The sequence below is a fragment of the Octodon degus genome, unplaced genomic scaffold (assembly GCF_000260255.1).
Source record: "Octodon degus isolate 3935 unplaced genomic scaffold, OctDeg1.0 scaffold00059, whole genome shotgun sequence".
NCBI classification, from domain to species: domain Eukaryota; kingdom Metazoa; phylum Chordata; class Mammalia; order Rodentia; family Octodontidae; genus Octodon; species Octodon degus.
This window is the reverse complement of record NW_004524635.1, coordinates 3,126,159-3,147,609: the sequence shown is the minus strand read 5'-3', so window position 1 is coordinate 3,147,609 and position 21,451 is coordinate 3,126,159. Positions and strand designations below refer to the sequence as shown.

Sequence of the window (21,451 nt, the reverse complement as noted above, 5' to 3'; positions counted from 1 at the left end):
TAAATAAATAAATAAAATTAATAAAAGTATAGAAATGAGAATATCAACAAGAGTGAAACTCTTAAGTTCTAAACTGCCTAACTCTGATACACATGCTACTCCAAACACTCTTAGCTATCTAGTCACCTGGTATATCTATAAGACTTTTGTCTGCATGTCTATGTAAAACTATGCAACACTGCAGCATCTGATTCAAAGACTTATAGGAGAGGATAAAAAATATTCCTTATTATCTGTATTACAGAGATGGGTAAGAATAATTTAGCATCCTATATAACACAGGCCTTCAATGTGTGTTTAAATTGTATTATGTTAATGATTTCTCAGCAAGAAATATGCCAGGAGTCTGCTAACACACATTTACATAAGTGTTCAGTAAATCATAGCGTATATTTATTAATGATAAGTCTTGTCCTCAGGAGGCTTTAAATTGGTTCACAAAAACTCTAAGGAAGTACCAAAGGCCCAGAGTTCAATCTGCAGTACTATAAAAGTAAATATGAAAAATAAATATTGTTTTAAAACAAAGTAAATAAAAATGAAGACACAGATATGAAAGGAGAAAAAAGAGGAAAATAAAATACAATTAAAAAGCTGAGGTTTACGATTTCTAAACAAAATGCCACTGATTACAAAAATTAGCAAGAAGGGCAAGAAGGGTAAGTGCTTCACGGCAGTTAACCAAAAGGCGGAGGCATAAATCTGTATAAGGCATAACGGTAAATCAGTTTCTGCCATCGATACCAGCATCCTCCTAGTCTGCAAATAACACTTTTTAGAGTCATTTTTGACTCTGTCTCACAAATTATCCTTTATTTTGTCTCACAAAAACATACCATAAACAAGGCCTACCAATCCGAAATCATCTCCCATTTGTGCTATTGCTTTTTCTCTTTAATTTCTACCACTGTAAACCACACCCTCTCCTTTACTCCTCTACTTCATACTACACATTATGAAATGATTTGGGTTTTTTCTTTTGAAGACAGGATCTCACTATGTAGCCCAGCTGGCCTAAACTTTACAGTGATCTTCCTGCCTTCACTTTCAGAATTAAAATTAATTTCTATATCAAATTTTTTCTTACCTAAACAACTCCATTGTCTTTTATTAAATTTCAAACTAAAATAGCTCAGCAGATTAAAGCGCCTGCAAGCAGGCACAGGGGGCAGGAGTTTGATCCCCAGGCCTGCCAAACTGGTGCCAGCCCCACCACCAGGGCACACTGAGACAGCAATTGAGACTGGGTGTGGTGGCGCGCCCTGTAATTCCAGTTCTTGGGAGGCTTGAACAGGTAGATCACTACAAGTCCGACCTAGTAGTGAGACCCTGAACTCCCTGTAGACCCTTCCCTAAAAAAAATAAAAATAAAAAAAATCTCAAACTATAAAAATTGGTAATTTAAAATCTTTCCTAGAAAGCCCCTAATAAATTTTACTTCACATATGAGTTGGAGGTCAATCTGGTGATCTCCTTGTCCCATGAATATACACAATTCCTCCCAGCTATGTCTCTGCTCACACTCATTCTCTTACTTAAAGCAGTCCCTATCTCCCTCCTCCTTTCCAAATCCTACACATTCTTCAAAACCTAGTTTACATCCTTCTCTAAAGAGTTGTTCTATCACTGATTTGCTAACTTTTATGAATTACCCAATTCTACTTCCTTTTCAATTACAGGTATATCCTATTTACATGGTTCTGTAAGCATCATTAAATACTATTAGTTGTATCCAGATCTTAAGGATTAAGAACCACATCTGGATATATTTTTGTACTCTACATTTGGCTAGCATAGCTCTACTATTAAGCCTTAATGAATACTAAACTGAACTGTAGGGGAATGTGACCAACAACTAGGCTGAGTAATAGAGAAAATCCAATCTGGCAATAAAGTGCAGGCATTTGCAAACATCAAATTAAGACTGGTCATATGTAAATAAATCATTTCCTTAGACATGTACTAGTAATGTAACACCGAGGCACATATCCACCCACGGACCTTTTTTACACTTTTGAAAACCATCCTCCCTCTCTTTCTTTCTCTCCCTCATGCTAGTTCAATTACTCACGGGACTATGCCAGAACACAGTATGATCAGAAAATTACTTTTCAAAATGCTCCCATTGAATACTGTTTCACGGAATTCAGAAATACAAATCAAATATAAACTCTTTCAGATTGCCTGCATGTTGAATTTGTGTATGTTTTCTTTTTATTAACTACAAATAGCCACAAACTTTAAATGTATTTCTCTATCTAGTCAATGAAGGGTAAAAGATTAAATAACCTGGATTTAAATCCAAATCAATCCTTTTTCGGTTGTGCAACTCTGAGTACATTACTTAAGCTCAGAAGTCTAAGAATAGTTGTAAAAAATCAAAGGACATGATAATATATGAAATCCTTTAACAGCTATATACTGCCATACAGATCTCACAATAATCAGAAAAGGAAAAGAACTAGTGAAAATATTTAGATTTTAGCACTGATTGCTCTTCTTAGGAGCTCAAACTTGTATAGGCACTGTCCCCAATTTCTGTCTAAATGTCTTCCTGTTTTATGATACACTTTTGAAAACCATCCTCCCTCTCTTTCTTCCTCTCTCTCCCTCATGCTAGTTCAATTACTCTGATCTAGAAAATATACTTTCCTCTATTAAGTAGGCTACCTGATAAGTCAATAATTAGGCTTCTAACCAATCATAATAGCCTATTCTATGCTGAGAATATCTGAATTAATGAGTTAAGACAATGAAAAATAAGCCAGTTGGTGTTCATATATCTTCTGATTCAAAATTTACTACAAAGCTACAGAAATCAAGACTATGTGCACAGGCATAAGAATAGAAATATATGTCAATGTAGGAAAATAATTTCATTAAGCAATATTTAATTTTATGATTTACTGATTTTCCACATGAGTATCAAGATATTCTATAAGGAAAATAGTCTTTAGATGCTAGGGCAATTAGTATAAACACACACACACACACACACACACACACAAAGGTAGCTCCCTATCTCAGACCACATACAAAATTTAACCGAAAGGGATCAGAAACCAAAATTTAAATGCTAAAATAATGAGATTCTTTAAAAAAAATAGATATAAATCTTGGCTTTTAATTAGGAAAGTTTCTTGGATAAGACCCCAAACATATAAACAAAAACAACTAATATAGATAAATCACAGCCCATTGAAAATAAAATCTTTTGTGCTTCAAAGACCATTGTCAAACTTAAAAACTAGCAGAGTAGCCATGCCTATAATCCTGGTTATTCAGAACGCTGAGGTAGGAAGATCACTGGTTCAAAGCTAGCCTGGGAAACTTACCATGACCCTATCTCAAAATAGAAGTAAACAAAAAATTAAAAGGGCTGGAGATCCAGCTAAATAGCAGAGCATTTTTGAGACCCTGTGTTCAATCGCTTGTTCTTTAAAAAAAAACGACATGAGAGTAAAAACACCCACAGAATGGGAGAAAAGATTCGTATAGCATATGTGTGATACACAGGATTTATATACAAAACATATAAAGAATTATTACAACTCAATATTAGAAAGGACAGCACAAATAAAAATAGGCAAAGAATCTATATTTCTTCAAAGAAAATATGCAAATAGCCCAATACCAAGGCACTTAAGTAGTAATCGTGGAAAATAGCTCAGCACCTCTAACTCAGCTGGTAGTGTGGAAACATCTGAGGAGTTGCAGAGCTTCTGCAAAGTGTCAAGGGTCAGTTATGTTATCCAACACAAGAGTGGAGACCAAGCAAAATACATTCTACCATTTATAAAAGAATACTGTAACCATATACCAAATTTCACACCAAAAATGTATAATTTTCTATACCTACGACTTGGACTTTTTGGCAATACTGAAACTGTTAGGACTTCGGCAATTCTTAGAGGTAGATTAAACGCATTTTGGACAGAGAACGAACATGAGTCGTCTGGGGGCCAGTGGCTGAATGCTATGGTTTCAATCTAGATATCCCCATAAAGCCTGGTACACTCATAGGTGGGACTTTCGGGAGCTACTGGATGATGGGTGAGGGATACTGGATTAATCCACTGACTGGTTTAGCATGACTCTAGGTGTGGACTATGGATTTACTGAAGAAGGAAGATCTATGTTAAGTGTGGATGGCACCACCCAATAGGAGTTAAAATTAACTGGATGGATAAAAATGGAAAGAAGACAGGCTCCCTGTGTACTACTCTCCTTACCATCAGCTCTTTCTCTTCTGTCATAACCCTTTGCCTTGCTGCCCTGTGCTGGAGCCTGCCAGTTAGGGACTGAAACCTGTACAGATTGTGAGCTACAATAAACCTTTCCTCCTTTTACTTGTGCATGTTGGTTATTTTGTCAACAATAAAGTAACTAAGACACAAAGCCATCCAACTGCTCTAAGGACCTTGCTTCTAAAGCAGTAATAGTGATCCAGTCCTCAGACTGCATGTGGATTTCCCTGCAAGTTCCCATAAGCCTTAAAATTAATCAATGTAGGTATCTTTCTGAACACTGAAGTGTTTATTAGGTATGATTTCTACATTTGGAAATCAAAACTATTTATTTTCTTTCTAGCGTCCACACTGGAATTAATAATGGTATCACTTGCTAAAACTCAATGGAAGTCAACCTCCAAATTTCACATGACACCACAGTTAAACTTAATTGTAAAGAAAAATATAATTCAATTATTTTTACTTAAATAGTTAATATCGGGGGGCCTGCCCAGTAGCTCAGTTGTTAAAGTGCCTGCTTAAACAAAGCCCTCAAGCTCAAGCTTCTGTGGTTCGAACCCAGATAGTCATGGCAAACCAGAAATGCCCTAAAGGCATTTCTGGCCTAAAACAAAACAAAACAAAACAAAACAAACAAACAAAAAAAAAAACCACTTAAATAGCTAATATGTAATTCTTTTTCTCAGTCTTTTAAGTTTTCAGGCATTCTTATAATACTGGTTTAATCAAGGTGAAAGTATTACCAGTAACGAATCAAAGATAAATCACACTATCCAGTTAACAATATTAAAAAAATAACTGCAGGATGTGGTGAATAAGCCTGTAATCTCTAAAATCAGGAGGCTGAGGCAAGAAGATCACCAGAAGTTTGAGGCCAGCCTAGGCTACACAGTGAGTTCAAGACTCTGAAGTCCAAAGGGAGAGTCCTCTCAAAAAAAATCAAACCAAATCAACTGATCAAAATGTCTAAGAGCAAGGACCAAGGAGACAGCTCAGTTGCACAAGCATCTGCCTGGCTAGTGCAAGTCCTGAGTTTAATCCCCAGTACTAAAAAATCTAAAAGCAAAGCTGCAGTCTGCACTGCACAATATATGTGGATTTCATTTATGAAAATGAGTCTTGAAGTCATTAAACCACATTTATTTTGTCATGATTTTAGCAAAAAGTGCATCAAGTGTACAATTTACAAATTCAGTTTGAATAAAAATGTTACAAAAATAATATACATGTTATGACAGTTTTAAAACAGATTCAAGTCATTAAAACAACTGCTATTCTAAAAAACAAGTAATTTTTTTACCTAATTCAAACCAATTTTCACACAAATTAATCCACCAAAAGATAAACAATGATCAGAAGCAGCTTCGACATAACAAGTTTACTTGACAAAAAGTCTTAAATAGTCTTAAGAAAAAATTCTTTGTGCTCCTGGGGTGAGCACATTCTTTAAACATTGCTGCAAGTTTATGCACTGTGTATTAACTCTCATGTAAAAAACCCTACTGGATTCACCACAAACATCATAAGCCTTATTAGAAATTTTCCTGCATAAAATAATTGTGAACTAGCCATTTATCAGTATAGTATAATCATCTCCAGAATTCTCACTTTCATTAATCTTTGTTTTCAACATGAAAATAAGGTCAATACAATCAGAAATAATACCAAATAACATACTCTACCTGCTTTCAATGTTATAAATATTCTCATTTTATTTACCTTTTCATCTTTAATCCATAAGACTATCAATTAAATTACAAAATATTCAATGTTGGTCTGGTTCTAACACTGAACTCGTACCAAAACAAGACTAAATGTCTTAAAGGAGTAAAACAGGGCTGGGGATACAGCTCAGTGGCACAGCACCTGCTTGGCAAACACAAGGTCCTGAGTTCAATTCCCAGTATTTAACAACAACAACGAGTAAAGCAGCCATTTTCCAACTACTGCACCAAATGCAAGATACAATATAAGGTAGAAGCATATTCTTCTCTTTCTCTATATACCTACACATCATTACAATCATTTCTAGGCAAGCACCTTTACTTTCTCTAGGTAACAACTGACCAGAAAATTGGCGTAAGTGATCATAAAGGAAGGCAGTGTTTTCGATTTAACATCATTGCCTCAAATTACCCTTTCTTAATGGTAACCAATGACCATAAGCAATCACATAAAATAGTCCTGCACTTTAGAACATCAATTTCAACAAGACAAATGAATAATTACTAAATAGCAAATATTTTAGCTACACTATTTTCTATCATTATAGAAATCATTTAAAGGCCTCTTCCACTAAAAGATAATTGTGTGTTACCCTGTAATTTCATCATCTTATTAATGCACTATACTACCACTAACAACTTCACTTCACCACTATAAATATACTTGTTGAATACTCCATTTCTGTACAGAAATAACCACCAAGGTCCTCCACAGTCATTTACATGCAAACCATAATGATTCATTAAACTACAATTATACATCAAAACAACAGTGTAAATGTTATCTTCTGCAGTAGACATAGGTAAAAAACAAACAGTAAGTACTTACCTACAGTTGGGAGGTGGGTCCAAAGTAATTTCTGCAAGTTCCTTCTGAATTCTTTAAAATAAAGACAAAAGAAATTATGTCAAAATGTTTTCACATGTTAATTTTCACTAAAATATTGCATTTTAATAATAACAATTCATTTTGCATGCTTTTAATTTGATATGCTAATACTGTGTTAAGCATCATATACAGCAACAATAGTAATTCCTGCCAGTTTTTATAACTACAGAAACTGAGAGTGTCCATTATCAGTGTATACAGACTTATAAAAGCAACATTATGACTTCATCAAACCACTGTTCCCACTAACCAAACTTTCTAGCTTATTTTTTTTGTTACTTTTTTTTTTTGGCGGAACCGGGAATTGAACTCAGACCCTTGCGCATGCTAGAGAAGTGCTTATTCTACTAAGCCATCTCCCCAGCCCCCCTAGTTTAAATTAGAAACATTTGCTATACTACTTATGGGTTGTCCTAACTTCTAATTTGTGTTAGAACATCTGCACAAAGAATGTAAAGCTGATGATATTAAGTGAATCCAAGCATATTGATTAATCACATCAACTGATGAAGAATGGAATATCAGGATCTCATTCAAACATCTGAAACTACCACAAGTACGATAAATATGATATTAGCTGGACATTGTAGCTCATCAAAAGTTTGAGGCCAGCCTGAACTAGACAGTGACAGCCTAGCTCAAATAATAATAATAATGATAATAATAATAATAATAATAATAAATCCTTCCTAAAACTACTATAATTGGAGCAGTAGAGGCTTTCAAGCTAATGCCATCCTTTCTTTTTTTCTTTTTTTTTTTTTTTTTGTGGAACCAGGGATTGAACTCAGACTCTTGCACTTGCCAGGGAAGTGCTTATTCCACTGAGCCATTTCCCCAGACCCTGTTGCCATCGTTTCTGCTAGAATTATTTTAATATTGCAAGAATAATTATTTTAATGTCAGTGCATGAGCTTCATAGCAAAGAAGAAAAGAATTAACCTCACTTCTGTTCTATGAGTTGGAATTCACTTTTGTTTTTTGGGGGGTGTGTGTTGACAAAATTGTGCTGGGGGCTGAGCCCAGGGGCACAAACATGCTGAGCACAGGCACTAGTGATGAGTGCTTTGATGTTTTAACAACATCTAACTCCCTATGTAAGGCCGAACAGCACAACACTATTTTCGAAAACTACACTTAATTCCTATCATTCATGTCTTACATAGTTTTGTTAAATCAACATGCACAAACAGAAGTTCTCAATCTATCATGAATGAAGTCCTGAAATCAACACTCAACACTGAAAATAAATTCTCAAAAGTATTTCACCTCCTTTGTTTTGCTTTTTAAATATGAGATTATGAACATCTGGATGCCTGCTGTCTGATGACAACTATGGACAGTATACAAATGAGAGCTGACTAAAGCACCTTAAAAAACCTGAAACAAAATTTATGGTCAATTTCATTCTGTATCTTTTTAAAAACAACATCAGGAAATACTACAGAAAAAAGGACGCCACTCCTCTAATAGGATTGTTACCAACGTACTGAAGGAACTGCATTATACTTAGCATAATTTTCATTCCTCTAAACCATTTAGTTCAAGGTTGGAGAGAGATTCTGAGTCAAAGCAAGACTAAAAAATTGAAAGACAAAAACTTTCATGTTAATTCTGTTACGTTATTAAGTCTGTGGGCAGAAATACTTTTTTCTCTCTGCGCCTTAGTTTTCTATCCCATAAAATAGAAAAAGTAATTAGAACAAACTCCATGCTCTCTCTTTTTATCTTTAACACACTATAATTTCCTTTTAAGACAGATTCTTAATCTGTTTAGATGCATAAAAGAACATATGGCCCATAACTATAAGACAAGAAGTAGCAAAAATCTGAGACAACAGAACTCCTTTTATGAATTCCATACCAAAGTATAAATCAAGCACTTCAAAACTACTAGATAAATCCAAGTTAAAAATGGCAAAATAAGCACAAACATATTCACCTTTGCCATTCAAGATCACCTCCCATCATCTGAGAAGCAAAAGAAAATAAACAAAGAGAGGGTGGTAGGTGGATATATGACAAATAACTTACAACAAACAAAATGGAACTACGGAATGCTTAAGGACATAATAAAGATTCAAGAGCAGGAGATGTCAAAAACCCATGTAAGAAAATCATAGGTTTTAAAAATGAAAATAATAATCTTAGTGAAGTAAAAGATATGTGTGTGGGGAGGAGGTAATCTATTTTGCCGATTTTGCCTAAATGCTGTGATTGATTTGGCAGCCGAGGAGATACTGAACTTTTAGGAAACCTAAATCTAACATCCTATTTCATCTGGCATTGACAATTTCACAGTTATACAATTACTGGTCCTTTACTCACAAAGCAAAGGATGTGTTACAGTTATACTATATGAGGTAAATGTTAAAACATGACAATGTTAGGGGGTCATCGGCAAGATGACGGTGCCCGGGCTGCTGCGCTCTTTGTCACAGCTGCTGGTTCCCGCCCGGATCCCACGCGGACCTTCAGCACACTCAAAGTTCTACGTGCGCGACCCGCCGAATGACAAACCAGATTGGCTGAAAGCTGGGCTGACCTTGGGCACCACCGCCTTCCTTTGGTTCTATCTCATCAAACAACATAATGAAGATGTTTCAGAATATAAAAGAAGAAATGGGTTGGAATAAGCTTTGGAAATACATAGTGTGCTCCTCATACAGTTATAATAGATGCTCTGGCTTTTCCAACCTGTTGACTTGCAAATGTGAGAGCAGTTATATGTAAATGTGTATCAAGCCAGTTTTTGTGTTTTGCTTCATTAAAGAAGTAAAAATTAAAAAAAAAGAAAATGTTAAATGAAGTATAGCTAAGAAAAACCTGTAGAAATAAAGTATAGCTAACAAAATGGATGAAGGAATACCAATATACATAAAATAATCTCCATTTTACAAAGCAGAGAATCAGAAAATACTGTTGAAATTTATAAGAAAAACAATACAAGATTAAATATATGCTTCAGACATATATGCTAAATATATATTAAAGACAACCAATGTTCTTTTTTAGAAAATGTAACTACCAATAAAGGCAAGGAAGGAAAAATTGGGTAAATTTCAGAACAAAGAATCAAAAATATCATTTAAGAATATAACAAATACAAAACAAGTATTTAGAGTCATGCAGAAAATCAACAGTAAGGCTACCAGCAGAGACGACCAGGACTTTTCCTTAGGGAAATGGAATTAGGACTGCTGGTGAAAGAGAGATGAGTAAAAACTGGTGCTTTCTAATGAAGCAACAGGTTTTTTTTGAGTACAAGTAATTCTTATAAATCATTTAAGTTGAGAAAAGAAAAAAATAGGAATTCAAAAGAACACATTTAAATTATCAAAGAGAGGTGTTTTGAGGATGGGGCCTAGCTTAGTAGTAGGCACCTGCGCAAGGCCCTGAGCGGGACCACCAGCGTGGCAAGGAAGGAAGATTAGGGAGGGAAGGAAGGAGGGAGGGAAGCAAGCTGGCTGGCTACTTCTGACATGAAAGAATGTCTGCAATTTTAAATAACTTGTCCTATTTTATGCTTACCCTTTTCATTTTAAAAAATTTATAAATCATAATTCTGTCATAAAATGCTCTAACAGAATTTAAACCACTCCAGACCTTTATTATTCAATACAAAAAGCAATTTACTGATAAATTCAACAACTCTGAGTGGTGAGCCAATATATCACATTTTGAGCCACTAGTACCTAAGAATAGTTGTATTTCTTTTGACAGAAAAGATTATACTAAGAATTGCTATTTAAATGGTTGCAAGATGTCTTGCTGTTTTCAATGACAGCAATTCAATTCTATCTCAGAAGTTGTGATTATGGCAATGTACTGTTTTCTCAGTCTTGACATGTGGGATAAGGAAGAAGCTATTTCAGGTACTGTCCCTCAAGGTAAGGAAAATTAAGTATCAGTAATTCACATTTACATACACCTTGTACATGATGTCTTTAGACCAGTGATGACAACCCTTTTAGAGACCAAGGGCTCAAACTGCAACACAAAACCTACTTTTTTATCACAAAGTACCAACATTGCAATTAAACCTGAATCCTTAATCCTGAAATCCTTTTAATTTAGGAAACAAAAACAAAAACAAAAACAAAACCTATTATTTGGTGCTAGGATGCTGGAGCAACTGGATGGAATGCTAACAGAAAGAGTTCTGTGTGCCCGCTGTGTCATGCACACTATATAGCATGGCTTTAAACAACTAACAATGAAAATTAAATCTCACAGAATTCCCTTTTACTGTTTTATCAGTGCTCTTTTAAAAGATAAGGAAACTAAGGCTAGTCATTTTACACAGGTAAGGTCAAAGACTCAGAAAATTCTCTTCCAGCCAGATGTGGTTGTGTACACCTACAATCTCAGCACTCAGAAGGTTGAGGCAGAGTTTAAGGCCACTCTGGGCTACTTAGTGAGTTCAAGGCCAGCCTGAACTACATAGTGAGACCCTGTCTCAAAAAAACAAAAGAATACAAACACCTCTTTCTTACCAGAAGCTTTAAGACAAATTTATTTAGACATGAATTAACTAAATGATTGTATTTCCAACTCCCATTAGATACTACAATTTATTCCCATATAAAATTGCATATAGGAAGACCAGTTAAGAGTAAATTATAAACTGAATTTCAGGTTATATGACCTCACCTAGTAGTTTATCTGAATGACAAGAGCACAGTAATAGTACTGCATGGGGCTATCACTTGCTTTTTTAAAAAAAGAAAGGATCATAACTCTCATAACTCATCCTAACTTAACTGAAGAATGATACCAAAAATGTACAGAATGAAGAAGATGCATTTATTTTAAAATGAACACACTGGATTAATGTTTCTGGAAAATGAAGCAGTATGTATAGAAAATACGCACATACACACACACAAACACATACAATCTAGAGTAAAGAATATTCAGTAGTAAATTATTCAGTGCCAAGAAGAACAAGAATATGTAAACACTGAGACATATAAACGTGATTTCTTCATCATACCACAGCCGGATGGTTTTCGATATTCCCCTATAGACTGCATCAGTCACCTAAAGACCCTTATCCTTTGCCACTGAAATCAGTTATTCTGAAGAAAGCATCATACAACTAATTATTAAAATATAATGTCAAAGCAGTCTCTAGGAAATACACTACCACTCTGCAAATAATACTAGAGTTTAATTCTGAATGGTGATATATACTATGTACCTGTTACAAAGCACCACTGATTTTAAACCATAATACCAACTGAATACTCCTGTACATCAACTGGAAGAAGCAGGCCAGAGGGCAGCATAAGCACCTGCCTGGGAAGCACAAGGTCCTGAGCTCGATCACTGATACCAAATAAAAAAAAAATTAATTAAATTTTTTAAAAATTGGAAGAAATATCCTAATTTTAGAATCTTAATTTTGAAAAGAACATTTTGAATTAAGAAAAGTGATTATGAAATATTATTTACAAGGAGTATTACTACATTTTCCAAAGGAAAATACACTTGGATGAGCTCGTACAATAAAAGTTTATACTGGAACATGCTGGGATCAGCCTGTGAGCCTAACAGAAATTTAATATTTCTAGAACAGTATTATATCAAGTGTTGAGTGACATCACAATGTCTACTGAGCAAAGTCAATTTGAAATAAATTTGAATTAATTCATTTCTACAGATGAGTAAATGTGTGAAATCAGCAGAGTCAATTCAACAAAGATTTCAAAACAGACATTTTATCTGACTAGTTGATTTAATCAAAATCATATGAATTTGTCACTGTAAACATGATCTAACTATAAACTTGCAAATATAGCAAAAATGATATAAAAAGAGACTGTGATAAGAACATGCCAATTTTTAAAGAAACAAATTCTTGCCAAAGAAGGGCAAATATGCATCAAAGATGTAAATACACATACATGCATATAATTTTTTACTTTTTATTTTTTTGAGACAGGGTCTCACTACATAGTTCAGGCTGGCCTCCAACTTAAGGAAGTCCTCCTTGCCTCAGCCTCCTGAGTGCTCAAAGATGTAACTATACTCTTCTAACTTTAAAAAAAAAAACAGATTAATTTATACCATTGCTTAAATACTTCTATATGTGTCACTGTTCTATACTACCTCAAAACTTAATTTTTTTAAGGAAACATTTCTAGGGAGCCGGGGAGATAGTTCAGTGGAATAAGCACTTGTCTGGCAAGCGCAAGGACCTGAGTTCAATCCTCGGTTCCGCCAAAAAAAAAAAAAAAAAGAAAAAAAAGAAAAAGAAAGAATTAAGGAAACATTTCTACAACAAATTAGTCTAAAATTACTATACAGGGGTCAGGGAGATGGCTCAGTAGAATAAGCGCTTCCCTGGCAAGCGTAAGGGCCTGGGTTCAATCTCCAGTTCCACAATAAATAAATAAATAAATTAATTAATTAATTAATTTACTATACAAATACTTATCATATAGAAGCTATTAGCTTTCTGATTAGTAGAACTAATTTCACTTAGTAACTGAACCCTTACATGCAAAGTACCTTTCCTGAGCTACTTTAAAGTGTATTTAATTACAGGACTTGAATATTTCTAGTTTAACAATAGTTTGTCCTCTTAAGTTAACACATTCTTCATTTTGCCAAAGTCTATACCAAATGGATTAAGAAATACCACTGAAGACATTTAACTGGCACAGATTATAAATGATAGCACCAGTTTACAAGTGCTTACTCTGTGCAAACATTTTATCACATTTAGTCTTTATAACAGCCCTCCATAGAGGACACCATTATCTGCACTTTACAAAGAAGAAACCGAATCTTTAGAGACATTAAATTATGCATCCAAGATTAGAGAGTGACCATCCAGACTAAAATCCAGATCCCACCTCTTGAGTGAAAGCTTTCACTGCTACTGGTTATCTCCTACAATGACAATATTTGGGACAAATCTCTCACATGAAAAAAATCATTACAAATAAAAAGTATAAATTAAAGTATATATTGAAACTATCTCTAACTTTGAATCCCAACTGAAATTCTAATATGCATTAAAAAATATTCCTAATCCAGAGGGCAAGCTCAGTGTTCTAAGGCAAGCAGTAATTAAATATAACCCTACTGTGCTAGGCACTATGGATATAATAGTGAAATTAAAGGATACGAGTCCCCTTGTCCTCATGACTCCCAGTTCTTTCCTAACTTCTGAGAACTTTAGTAGACATGGGAAACAACCCACTTTACTAACTGTACTGGAGTAAGAGAAAGGAGGAAGATAAGCTTTTCTTTCATTAAAAAATTGGCAATAAAGCAACATTTTATATTTAAAATAAACAGCAAATGACTTAAGCCAATTCATATGTTATCCATAACCTGCCTAAGGATCTTGAAGAGGAAAATCATGAGTCAGAATTGGAAAAAAAAAAAATCACAGGTTCACAAAAATGAATCTGCCGATGGAGGGAGTCCTTTAGTCAAGAAACAACTCAAAAAAGATACTTCTTACTTTTACCAAAATAGTACTACTATTTCCTACTGTGACAATCAGGGACTGTTTTGGACTCTACAAATATCACTAAAATAGGTTTACATCCTATTTAAAAAGGGAGTAAAATATCTTCTCTCTGTACTTTGACCTCATGAAATCCATCACTGGGCCAGAATATGTAACCTGTACTTTTTGTATGTGCTGTATTAAAAAGAGTAAAAAGTGCATGAAGTAAAAATTTCAAATCTTAAACAGTATACCCTCTTTCATAAGAAGGATCTGCTTTTTAATCAGCACCTCAAAATACGATTTTCAGATATTTTGTAGCAGTATTCCCACATAAACAACAGAGATACCTTTGTTAACTAACAATCACGGGAATACAAACCCACCAGAACTCTATTCTCTATAGACCTACTCAGGCCACTGTCTCCCTATTCTGAAAACTCTCTATGAAAATACTCTGAAGAGCCAACAGCTAAGTTAGTTTCCTCAGCCACTGCCCAATCCATGAGTAGGCAGTAGAAAAGATCAGGCAGCTGAGTCCCCTGGGACTTGTATGACAGCCCAAACTGAAGCTTTCCCCCACCATAACATGTTCTATCAGGAAAGTTTAAAGATTTAGTGTTTAAAGCCATGACTATCATGTAACTCCTTTGCCAGCCACCCTTCAAAGAGAGAAACTGAGTACTCAGCCCCTTAGAACAGACTGCTGACCACTTGTAACTCTTGAAATTTTTCACCACATGACTTGAGAAAGTTCTCCTAACCCTCTAGATTGACTCAGCCAGAGGGAAAGGTCTGATTTTGAGGAAAAGTTTCCCCTACTCTACATTATACACCAACATAAAAAGCTACTGTTCAGCATTCAGACATTCCACTACATCTAAGTCAAATGCTATGGGAAGAAAGTAAAATTAACACCAGACATACTTTTATTCATACTTATTATCTGCTATTCTGAAAAAGTATTAAGCATAAAAACAAAATTATAGGATCAGGTAAGACTCTATTAAATTCAATATACCTTTCCAATTATTTCCAAGTTATATTCTATAATGTAACAACAGCAAAACACATTCTAAGTCCAATGACATCATCATCATCATAAGAGACTAGAGGAAATAAAGACCATTCAAACAGCTATTTTCCAGATCTAGCTATTCTCTAGGAAAAGAGAAAAAGCTACATCAAGACTTAAACTGCCTAATGTCATGAAACCAAGATGCATTCGTTAACTCTAACATTTCTGAGTTTAATGACAAGGAGCAATAGAAAATGAACTGTCACTCAATAATTACCTCAATGGATTCTTAATGTCTAACAAATGTTTGTGGTCAGTATTTATGGTTACAAATCAAAACATCATACTTGTACACATACTTGTATATTATCTCCTGACAAGATACAAATATATAGAGTATCAATATATATTTTATAAATGTGTCATGCCATTTAACTATAGGTTCTCCCCAATGAAAAGGATATAAAAATCCATGAATTTCAAGGCCCACACCCCAGAAAAATGACTAAATACAAGTAAAAAAATTTTTTTTAAAACTTAGGATGATAAAGTGATACCAAAATTAAATGGTTTTAATAACTATAGTACCTTTTAGCACTAGTTGACAATTTAGCAGCTGTTTTGCTGGATATTTTCCCCTCCTTTTTCTTGGGCTGAACTTGCTCTCTTTCTGGTTCTTGCTGAACACTTTCACGTTGGTCTCCATCAGAACTTCCTCCACTAGTGCTTGGACTGTCATCAACTCTTTGTGCCTCAGTGGACATTTTTGATCCTGGATTAATGAATCAAAAGTCATTTATTCAGCTGTGGGGAGGACTAGAATGAGATACCCCCAGAATGGAAAGAAACTGAGCCTGAAAATAGAATTAAGTAAAACTCAAAATAAAATGGAAGTTGGCCACTTACAAAACAAACAGGTTTATAAATTCTTTTATCCACTCATGCAAAATTTATACACATGTTCATAATAAACTTTCTTATAACAGACAAAAAGAAGCAATTCAAATGTCCACTGATGAATGCATAATCAAACTGTGATTTAGTCCCACAATGGAATTATCACTCAGTCAAAGGAATGGCGTACAGTATCTGCATACTCCCACAAGGATGAACCTCGAATCTTTCACTAAGTGAAAGAAGCCAGTAACTAAGGACCACAAACTGTACTAGTCCATTTATACAGAAGGTCAGCATGCACGGAGATCTCGTGCAGAGAACAACGGCAATGAGTAGAGAAAGCAGCGTGACTGCTAACCGGCATGAGGTTTTCTTTTGGAGTCGTAACAATGTTCTTAAATTAGATAATGCTAACAGTACACAACTCAAAATAGTATAAAAACCACAGAGCTGTACATTTTTAAAGGGTAAATTTGGGGCCGGAGGTATAGTCCTGAAGTAGAAATCCTGCCACATTCAATCTCCACCACCAAAGGAAAGGTGTGAATTTATAGTATGTACCTCAAAAAATCTGATACTTAAAAGGACTGAGGACCTAATGTCTGCCATGCACCGTGCTCATGCTCTGTGGTAAGCCCTCTGTATACAGTTGTGAGAAATTCACACTAGTAAGCTTATTTGTGTAACTAATTTTTTGGAGGTTGGTAAAAACAGCCACAGAAACATAAACAGGCAAAACATTCATATTTACATCCATCAATATATCCTCAAGGAAAAAATATATATATATATATCCTCAAGCCTGGGTTAAGGTTAACAATCCTCTGAACTAGTAAAAATTGTGTTAAATAAGCTTTAAGAAAACAGAAGAACACAGAAGCCCCCAAGATTCTGAAGAAAAACTGAACCATATGTTGGTGTTAGCAGTGACCCAGCTACGCAGGGTACTAAGCAACTACATTTCCCAAGGGATAGGGACCGTACTGAGGCACTGAAGAATTCATTTTTTTTTTTTTTTCACAGTTGGATGAAATATCCCTGAAGGCTTTCAATTCCCTTTGCTCTAAGTTCATGCTCCCTAACCAGCCCTGATTCCCAGCTCAATCCCTTAATACCCAGGTAGCAGATACATAAAGTGGCCAGTTAAGTGAAAAGAGGCTATTTCCCTTTCCACTGTCATTCTTTTAAAATCAACTTTTTTAGTTTAATTACTATGAATACTTAAGATCCAGCTAGCTTACTGTAATGTGCTGACAAATCCAGAACTGAACTAAAAAAAACATTACCTAGATTTTAAAGTGCTCACTATGCTGCTGTCATAAGAATTGCTTGGCGTACCATGTAGCCACCTTCTCTAACACTTTCTTAAACAAAAGAACTACACCAGGTGTTGTAGCACATGCCTATAATCCCAGCACTCAAGAGGCTGAGGCAGGAGTATTACCGTGAGACTGAGTTCAAGTCTAGCCTGAACTGCATGAAGAGACCCTATCTAAAAACTAAACAAGAAAACACTACTGCACATAAGATGTACCATTAACAGCACAAAATAACTCTCATTAAAGACAGGCTCAGACAGGGCGGATCACAAGTTCAAGGCCAACTTTTAACTATTTAGGGAGTTTGAGGCCAGCCTGAGCTACATATAGGAGATTGTAGCTCAAAAATATAAATAAAAAAGATAAACCGAACATATTCTTTTTGAAAAAGAATATATTTGATTTCTCAAATTATGACAGATTACAACAGTTTCTGGTATGATCAAGAAAAAGTAAAAGAAGGACATTTCAAATACAGCACAGCTTATTCCTATAACTTAGTAGAAATAGCTAGTTGACACTGCTTATTCTAAAGGTGATTTTGTAATATAGATTTTTGTTGATTGAAATTTTTATAGTTAAACAAACTAAAAATAGTATAAAGGAAAAGCACTGCAAAAGGGTTCAAAGAATAAGAAATCACACAGAGATAAAGTCAACAGAAAATACTGAAAGCCCTCAGGGGCAGCATACATATCACCACTTCTCCTAAACCCTAAGAGTGACCTTCTCTCACACTAAACAAAAACCAGGTCGGCCAAAGAGTTCTAACACACACAGACAAGAAATCTACTTTTCTATCTATTTTGTAAAAGGAGAATATCAGTATCCACAACTATATGACATCTTTTATGAGCACTGAAGTCACTTAATACTGAAATTGTGTATTAGTGTGTTTCATGTCCCTCTCTAAAAGACCAAGTATTTCTTTTTCTTTCCATTTTTCATTTCACTTTAAATTATCATTCTTGGGTTTAATATTGGTTTTCTTCAGCTTATTTCTTCCATTTACAATATATCAACAGTTTAAAACCTGCTAAGTGTGTACATAATGGCACATTAGATAGAGCAGATGTGCATGGGAGTGAGAGAGAACAATTCTCAGAGAATGGCACTTAGATACAGCAAAATGTTGCCAACAATATTTTAAGAATTATGAAATGAATGAGAAGTCATTTCATACATTTTAAATCAGAAGCAATCCATTACATGACAAATACATGAGAACCTAAATGAAATAAAGTTCTATTATAGTGAAGCTACAGCTTCAGTTTAAGTAAGATTAAATAAACTATGTCTCGAGTTTCAGGTGTGTATCAAATTAGTTATAAAGCTACATATTCTTCTCAATATTCTTACTGATGTGCATTTACATATGCTATAATGCTACAATTATAAAAAGACGACTCAATGGTAGAATGAGCATAATCTAAAATCATGTTTTCATCATGAACTACACTAGAAAATCAGAGGACAGCTAAGGTAAAAATTAGTTCCAACAGAGAACTAATGAAAATACTACTAGAACACTGGGGTGGAGTTCAGTGGTAGAGTGTTCCCAACAAGTGCAAGGCCCTGGTTTCAATACCCAATAAAATAAAACAAATTTGTAAGGGTTACCCCCGCCAAAAAAAAAACCTATTAAAGAGGACCAAAAAGCATCATAAATTCCAATTTCATACAAAAAAGTGTATTTTCACCTTTGATCTGAAACACAGTATTTCATCCAAATCTTAACCTACAAATGATAAAATCATCTGAGACCACTGATACCCAATATAAAGTCTTTCAGAAGGAAAGCTTTTATATCTTTCTGAAATATCAAGAATGTGAAATTCTTGCCGGTTTTGTTTTCTGATATCTGAATCCAGATAAAATATGCAAAAAAAATTATCATACTACTCAGGGATAACTAATTTTTATGAAGAAAGTCTACAAATCATTTAGTTCCAAGTATTATATTGGTGTCTTATCTCTCTAAAGTACAAATAAATAAGAATTCCTGGCTTAGAATTTTTTAATATTGCCTTCTAAATTAACTTTTTAAAATTAATTCCTATATAGCTAATTTAATCTAACTTTATAATCTAGAAGGAAGATTAAATTCTAGGATGATGAACATTGACACAATCTTCAATAGCAGTTTCTAAGACACATGAATTAATTTTCTTACATCCCAAGTAAAACTTGTTTCTGTATATAAAAATAGGTACATTTTCTTAAAACGTGTTACATTTAAGAATTTAAATGTGTTCAACATACAAATTGCTTAAGATTGTACTAGCTATGTACTCTACACTAATTACAGTCCTAGAAATTAGTAACATATAATGAATGAAACTCACATTTCCTATAAATATGTAACGATTTGGCTATAAATATTACTGATAACAAGAGCAACATCAGTCACTCAATAACTTCCCATTACTCCCCGGATAAGTTGTATAATCTTATCTCATAGTATAAAACTGCAAGATTTCATTTGCGCATTTCTAAACAAGAAAACGTTTAATTTGTCATGTGTGTCTTCCAGTTTTACTCACATTTCTAAACTTTTCTACAATGTAAAATAACAATTTATATTATATGCACAACATCTAGCAATATACAGCTTTTGATTACAAACATATAGTTGGAGGAAATAATAGTGGAACCTGGGGGGGGGTCTTATTCTTGGGGACCCAGAATGGTGTAGGTCATATAAAAACATTCCAGTTCTTCATAATCCCATACATGAAACTCCAAAGAGTAAGGAGCATCTCAACTAGCTGAGTAAAAACATTTTGAATGCCACAGTCCAGCCTCAAAGATCACATATTCAAAACCATACTTTTCAAAGAATCGGGAAATAAAAACTAAGAGCTTAAAAATCTTTCTGAACCGCCAAGATAATTTGAAGGTTAAATCCTAGCACTTCCTTTTGTAGTTTTAAATAAAAATATTCAAGTAAACACTCAAGGATACACAATACAAAACGATGCATCAAGCTACCAAGCACAGGATGTCTTTATGAAGGTGCCTTAATTTCCTTTAAGAGACGATAGACTGACATTTCTGCTTAGTGGGTTGAGGGGGGGAAAGCCACAAGAAGCCACGCTTTACCTTCATTAGAAATGGTAAAGGGCAAAAGGATCAAAACATTATGAGAAGACAGGAGAGGAGAGAGGAGAGAGGGGCGGGCGGGGGACAGAGGGAATCCAGTTTCCAATCAGGCCAGTGGGGGCTGCGGAGAAGAAACCAGAGGAAAATGGGCTTTGGATTCCAACTGTCACAAGCACCAGGCATCACAAAAGAGCAATACAACACACACCAGAGCATACACACGTACACCCCAAAAGGTCTTCTCCGGGCGGGATACCGAGGTGCAGCAACAGCGGAACCAGACCCGGCTCTGGCTAGGGGAGACACCATGTGCACCAATTATGCAATTAGGGAAAATAGCAAAGGATCGAGCCGGGCACTTTCCATGGTGACATTTATCCTGTACTTCGCAAAGACTTAGTTCCAGGATGCAGTTCGGAGAGGGAAAGGGCTGGAAGGGTGGAGAAGGATGGGAAACTGAGAAGGAAAGGGGGTAAAGAAGGGCAGGGAGGGACGAAGCCGAGGGGGGAGGATGGGAAGGAGGGGGAGGGGTAGAAAGGGCGAGAAACGGGGGCAGGAGGCTCTCGGGAGGGGGCGCAGGGAACCGGGCACGCGGGGATCGGAGAGGCCGAGAACTAGGGCGCGAGCGGGGCGGGCAGGGACCTGCGGCGTGGAGGGGAGGTCGGGAAAGTGGGGAGGGCGCCGACGGGAGGGAGCACGCGGGCGGGGGGCACCGCGCGGCCCGGGCGAATACCTGAGGGGGGCCTCGCGAGCCCAGGACGGGCGGCCGACGCGCGCGGGGGCG

At 35.4% G+C, this 21,451-nt stretch overlaps 1 protein-coding gene and 1 pseudogene across 1 annotated transcript in view; one reads left to right on the top strand and one right to left on the bottom strand.

Annotated features, from left to right (window-relative positions):
* The window catches only part of LOC101585338 (ubiquitin-conjugating enzyme E2 E2), a 324,620-nt gene extending 303,725 nt beyond the window's left edge, over window positions 1-20,895 (bottom strand). Inside the window, exons 1-3 of the mRNA XM_004634182.3 lie at window positions 20,876-20,895; window positions 15,938-16,121; window positions 6,804-6,854 (exon numbers count right to left, since the gene is read on the bottom strand). Of these exons, the coding sequence (XP_004634239.1) occupies window positions 6,804-6,854; window positions 15,938-16,113 (227 nt within the window). The 5' untranslated portion in view covers window positions 16,114-16,121; window positions 20,876-20,895. The remainder of the gene's footprint in view (window positions 1-6,803; window positions 6,855-15,937; window positions 16,122-20,875) is intronic.
* Window positions 9,269-9,633, top strand: LOC105742545 (annotated as a pseudogene).
* Window positions 20,896-21,451: the final 556 nt, after the last annotated feature.